Source organism: Coenobita brevimanus, chromosome 65 (assembly GCF_032717465.1).
Source record: "Coenobita brevimanus isolate Jiangsu-jjx chromosome 65, ASM3271746v2, whole genome shotgun sequence".
Classification (NCBI taxonomy): Eukaryota; Metazoa; Arthropoda; class Malacostraca; order Decapoda; family Coenobitidae; genus Coenobita; species Coenobita brevimanus.
In genome coordinates, this window is record NC_137018.1 from 12,995,555 (window position 1) to 13,002,347 (window position 6,793).

Here is a 6,793-nt window from a genome sequence, read left to right on the forward strand (position 1 = left end):
TTGCTCATGTAATGCCGCTCAGAGATGAGTGAGGCTGGTCACTCTCATCTTCAATGTCGAGACCAACTGCCTAGCCCCGGGCTCCTACGCTCCTCATGGGGCAATGTAGGATTGGATGATGGATGGATGGATGGATGGATATATATATATATATATATATATATATATATATATATATATATATATATATATATCATTCATTTAATTCATCATCCAATCCTACATTGCCCCATGAGAAGCTAGGATATACTGTATATATATATATATATATATATATATATATATATATATATATATATATATATATCCATCCATCATCCAATCCTACATTGCCCCATAAGGAGCGTAGGAGCCCGGGGCTAGGCAAGTTGGTCCTGACATTTAAGATGAGAGTGATCAGCCTCACTCATCCCTGAGTGGCAGTACGTGAGCAATAAACCCCAACCAACTCTCGGATATAAACCTTCACCGGCTCAATCCGACTGGAGTTCCGTAATTACCCACTAAACCACCAGGCGCCATATACAGTATATGTATATATATATATATATATATATATATATATATATATATATATATATATATATATATATATATATATATATATATATATATATATATACAGTATATATATATATGTATATATATATATATATATATATATATATATATATATATATATATATATCCAGGGGCAGGATCCCACTGCTACCTGGCGCGTCCCCAGGTGGCGGATTGGGGAAGGCCTTGTAGATATACGAGGTACCGTCTTAGACGGCGTGGGCCATGGGACCCCCTATAGATATATAGGGCTCCATCTAATATAACGAATAAGGTGGCAGCAAAATTACATCACACCAGAAACTATGTGGCAGGGAGGTGAGATTATTTGCCACAATCCTCCCAACCAAACATGAGTTCTATTGCAAAAGTATTGACGGGTGTTCCTGTTGGATCATCGTCTACTAAAGGTCCTACCGCACTGCCTCCTGTGCTTACGGGCAGTGTGCCACCGAAAGTGAGTAGGCACTGTGATGGAAAATTAGACTCTTTGATGTTAAACAAACTGAAATCGATGATGATCTATACATACAATGTAAGAAGCCTTGCACAAGATTACAAACTTGATAACCTGATGACTGAACTGGAAAACATTAGTTGGGATGTTGTTGGTTTGAGTGAGATCCACAGAAAAGAAGAAAAAGTAATTCAGCTCGAAGACAGCAAACACCTATTTTACTACAGAGGAAAGGAAAATGAAAGAGTTAGTGGTGTTGGGTTTCTAATTAACAGAAATCTTGCTGACAACATTGTTAAATTCAGCACTGTATCGGACAGAGCAGCATTTGTTGCCATTAGACTATGCAAAAAATATACCATGAAAGTTATACAAGTATATGCACCAACTTCTCAAAGCCTAGATGAAGAAATAGAAACATTCAATGATGACATCTCCCAGATTATGGAAGGAGAAAAGACAACATATGCTATACTCATGGGAGTCTTCAATGCAAAAGTTGGAAAGTCGAAAAATGGAGAAGCATGTATGGGAAAATTTGGAGTGGGTGAAAAGAATGAAACAGGAGAAATGCTGGTAAATTTTGCTGAAATGTTTAACATGAGAATAATGAACACATTCTTCCACAAAAGAACAGGAAGAAAGTGGACCTGGAGAAGCCCAAATGGAGAAACAAAGAATGAAATCGACTTCATTATAGCAGATAAGAATAACACGATCACAACTGTCACAGTTATCAACAAAGTTAAAACAGGTAGTGATCATAGGATGGTGGGTGGCACAGCTAGATTCAATTTCAGAAATGAAAGAAAGAAGATGATTAAAGATAAAAAGATATGCCCAATAATAGTAAACGAAAACAAAGCAGCCTTTCAGTTGGAAATAAGGAACAGATTTCAGGCTCTAAGTAATGCTGAAAGTGACACTGATGAGCTGAATGACAGACTAACAAAAGTGCTAAGAGAATCAGCAGAGGCAGTAGGAAAACCTAATACAACCAAAGCCTAGAAGTATTCAGAAAAGACACTCGAGCTTATGAAAAAACGAAAGGAAATGAAAGTAAAGACGAAATAGAACGAGCAGAATTAAATAAGCTTATCAACAAAAGACAAAGAGAAGAAAAAAGAAAGAGAAACGTGGATCAGATCAAAGAAACCATCAAAAATGGAAAAAGTATGAAACAGGTCCGAAATAAATGGCACAAGGAAAGCCACAAATGACATCACTGAAAGAAAAAAACGGTGAACTCATTAAATGCAGAGATAAGATGGTGAAGAGTGTTGAAGAATTTTACAAAGAACTATATGCATCAAAGACAGTAGTACCAATAGCTAACTTTTCAGTTGACACAAGCGAAATACCTGAGGTAACACCAGACGAAGTAAATATTTGTCTTAAAAATATGAAAAGAGGGAAGGCTCCGGGAGAAGATGGATTAGTAACAGATTTACTGTTGGATGCAGGAGTAGAAGTACAAAATAGGCTTGCTCACTTATTTACCCACTGTATAAAACAGAAGAAAATTCCCAAAACATGGTGTAATGCAATAGTTATCTTACTCTACAAAAAAGGAGACTCAAAAGATCTTAGTAACTATCGACCCATTAGTTTATTATCAGTCATTTACAAACTCTTCACTAAAGTCCCTACGAACAGAATAACAACAATTTTGGAGGAAAACAAACCTCGTGAACAGGCAGGATTCCGAAGCGGGTATTCGACCATTGATCATCTACATTCAATGAACCAGCTAATTGAGAAAACTATAGAATATAATAAACCACTGTGCTTAGGTTTTGTTGATTACGAAAAAGCTTTCGACTCAGTGGAGCACATAGCAATATAAATTCATTGCGAGAACAAGGAGTGAATGAGAACATTGTAAACCTGCTCGAAAACATATATAAAGAGCGAATTGCTACAGTTAAATTACATAAGGACTCAGAAAAAATTAAGATTGAGAAGGGCGTGCGTCAGGGAGATACAATTTCACCAAAATTATTTACAGCATGCCTAGAAAGTATTTTCAGAAAGCTAGACTGGGAAAACAAAAGAGTGAACATTGATGGAGAAAAGATAAATCATTTAAGATTTGCAGATGACATTGTCCTAATCTCAGAAACAGCGGAGGCATTGCAAGAAATGATAAATGACCTGAACAAAGTCTGAAAGTAGGACTGAAGATGAACCGAAGTAAAACTAAAGTAATGTTTAATCCACAAACACCAAAGAGCGTCATCAGAATAAGCGATGAAATTCTTGAAGAAGTTGAGGAGTACAACTACTTGGGACAAATACTAAAATTAACGAAAGATCATAATAGCGAAATAAAAAGATGCATTACAATTAGATGGAAAGCTTTCGGTAAACATAGAGACATTATGAAAAGTAGCTTGCCAGTTTGTATGAAACGAAAAGTACATAACGAATGTATAAGTCCTGCTATGACGTATGGTTGTGAGACCTGGAAATTAACAAAATCAATGGAAAATAAATTAATCCGTTCTCAGAGGGCAATGGAAAGGTTAATATTGGGAATATCTTTAAGAGACAGGAAAAGATCAACTTGGGTGAGAGAGGAGATTAAAGTCAAAGATATTATAGAAGTTATAAAAGAACAGAAATGGAGGTGGGCAGGCCATATAGCAAGAATAAGGGATAACCGATGGAGCAAGAGGCTGACTGACTGGACACCAAGAGAATGTAAGCATAGCAGAAAAAGGCCAGACAGGAGGTGGAGGGATGAGATAGAGAAATTTGCAGGGAAAACGTGGCAAAGATTGGCTCAGTCAAGGAATTCATGGAAAAGGTTGGGGGAGGCCTTTGTTCAGCAGTGGACTAGTTATGGCTGATGATGATGATGATGATATATATATATATATATATATATATATATATATATATATATATATATATATATATATATATATATATATATATATATATATATATATATATATATATATATATATATATATATATATTTAAGGGCAGGATCCCACTGCTACTTGGCGTGCCCTAGGTGGCGGATAGGGGAAGGCCTTGCAGATGTACGAGGTACCCTTTGTCGGCGAGGACCATGGGACCCCCTATATATGTCTAGGGCTCCAACGAATATACCAAATATGGTTGTACAAAAATTACATCTCACCAGAAACTATGGGCAGGGAGGCGAGATGATTTGCCACAGTCCCCTCAATCGAACATGAATTCTACTGGTAATGATTTCTTGGGCATTTCTGTTGGATCATCGCCTATTAAATGTCCAACCGCACTGCTTCCTTTGCTTACGGGGTGTGTGCCACAGAAGGTGAATAGGCACTGTCTCGGCTACTCAGGGACCGGAAGATTAAACAAACTGAAATCCATGAAGATCTGCACTTATCATGTAAAAAAAATCTGACAGAGAATTACGAACCTGATACCTTAATGACTCAATTAGAAAAAACTATAGTGTGATCCACAGAAAGAAGAAAAATTAATTCAGCTCCACGACAGCAGCGACCTATTTTACTATCTATATCTATCTATCTATCCACAGTCTATCTCTATCCATCTATATAATCTCAATCAATCTATCTATATAATATCCTTCTATCCATCTAGCTATCTATTTCTATTTATATATCTATCTATATTTTGTGTGTGTGTGTGTGTGTGTGTGTGTGTGTGTGTGTGTGTGTGTGTGTGTGTGTTATATTGTTCTTCTAGCCAGTTCACTCAAGAGATCTCAGTCTATTCATGCATCACATTAACCCTATATAAGAGTATAAGAAGAAAAGAAATAACTGCAATAGGCCAGTTGGCCCATGTAACTAAACTACTAGAATTAGACACGGATATCAAAGAAGAAGGGTCTCTCTCGCCCACTAAACCCTCCAGCCGAAAATCGGTGAGGAAAAAAGTGATAAGAAACACCACACAGTATAGAGAATGTGATTTGGAATTTTTATTGGAAAATATGACAGGAAAAAAGAGGCTAGACAATCGTAGCAGAACCTGAAAAAGAAAAAAAACATAATGAATTAGTAACTAAGGCAATATTTACATCCAACCCTTAAGCCCAGTTCATACTATCAGGATTTTAGACAAGATTTCTGTACGAAAGTGCTTTTAGGCGTTATCGCCTAAAAGCATACAAGGGTCCTAATGCAATATGCTAATTTTGCAAGCAAGCATAACGAAATCTTAAGCAAGCAGGGAGAATCGGGAAGGTCCAAAAAAAAAAAAAAAAAAGTACATGTTAAAAAACTCCAGGACAGTATCCCTACTTCAAATCCAGTTCATCAAGCATAATGGAAGCATCACGCCTAATGAAATCGGATGGAGTGTACAGCATGCTTAGTGAGAGCACAGTGCATTCGGCTATTATCGGCAACTAGCGAGAACGTCCGAGCGCCTGTAGTTGAACATTCTTGGTCTGTCTGGTTCCTGTTGGGCAATGGTTTCATCAGCCAGGTCTTCAGAGAGACCGCCTCATCATCCACTATGAAGCATGGCATTGACCTGTCGTCGCTGGGCAGAGGATCGGGTTCTGGCAGGCCAGTGCTTCCATCTTCTGATGTTTCCTGAAGTTCAGTCATGACACACACTCCCCCATCGGATGAGCAGCCAGAAGCCCCGACGCCAGCGTACAGAAACTTGTAGTCAGCATCCACAAGTGCCATCAGTAATATGGAATGGAACCCCTTGTAGTAGCAGAACTTAGAGCCAGCACTTTTAGGACGTTTGATGGCAATGTGTTTTCGGTCAATGGCTCCAACACAATGAGGAACGTTCCATTTGTTTTGAAAGCCTTCAGTCACTGCCTTCCACTCCTCAGGGGTAGTAGGATATGACATCAATTCCTCTGCATAATATTCTGTGATAGCTTCACAAACTTCAGGCACGAGAATAAAAATGGTTTTATAAGCCACCCTAAATCCATATTGTTGTGACTTATATTTGTTTTCTTCTGTGATAGCTTCACAAACTTCAGGCACGAGAATAGATGTGGTGTTATAAGTCACCATAATTCCATACTGTAGTGACTTACAGCTGTTTCCAGTTGCCAGATACCTCAGAGTGATGGCCAGTTTCAATCCAGGTTCCAAGGCTGGCTTCAAGAAAGTGCCTTTCTTCTCAATCCTGGGTCCCATTCTAGTAAGCAACTCTTAAAACATTTCAGTGTCCGCTAAAGAAAATTCTGGAATCCACTGTGATCTGCATTTAATTCAGCATTAACTTATATTGGCCATAGAGTGGCCTCCTTAGAAGCCAGGGTCCTGTTCACTTCCGTCTTCTTTGCAATCTCTTCTTATTTCTGCCGTTCTTTTTTTTCACTTCTTCAGTCTTCATCACTAATCTCACCAACGCTAGGTGGCATGGCCAAGTTCCAATAGCTCTCTATTGTCCATGAGTGCCACATTGAGATCTTCACAGTCCAAAGGCCAAAGATAGACAGATGAGAAGTGGAGGCACCTGTCTCAAATTTTATATCCCCAGCGCCTGAAATCTCCGTCAGGCGTAGTTTGAGCATGTTGTAAGTGGGGTATTATCGTGTAGAACATTCAGTGAGCCCACTACGATGGGACGCTGTAGTGCTTTATTGCGCTCTAGAGGTGCATTTCCAGTTTAATCACCTTGCAAGCGGCGTGTAAGCGTGGTAAAATCGTTTTCCAGTCGCGTATTAGAGTAGTGTAAGCGCAGTGCAATATAATGTGTGGCGTCAGAGCGTCCAAACTCTGTGAACTGTCAGGATTCCTCTCGTTTTTTACCTATTTCCATGCATAACGC

At 38.5% G+C, this 6,793-nt stretch overlaps 1 protein-coding gene across 1 annotated transcript; it reads right to left on the reverse strand.

The window, feature by feature from the left end:
* Positions 1–5,328: 5,328 nt before the first annotated feature.
* Positions 5,329–6,156, reverse strand: LOC145404930 (uncharacterized). The gene has a single exon (XM_080276435.1). It carries the CDS (start codon positions 6,154–6,156, stop codon positions 5,329–5,331), a length of 828 nt encoding a protein of 275 aa, XP_080132561.1.
* Positions 6,157–6,793: the final 637 nt, after the last annotated feature.

Coding starts and splice junctions, on each gene's coding strand:
- LOC145404930 (XM_080276435.1), bottom strand. CDS start 6,156: ATGGGACCCAGGATTGAGAAGAAAGGCACTTTCTTGAAGCCAGCCTTG.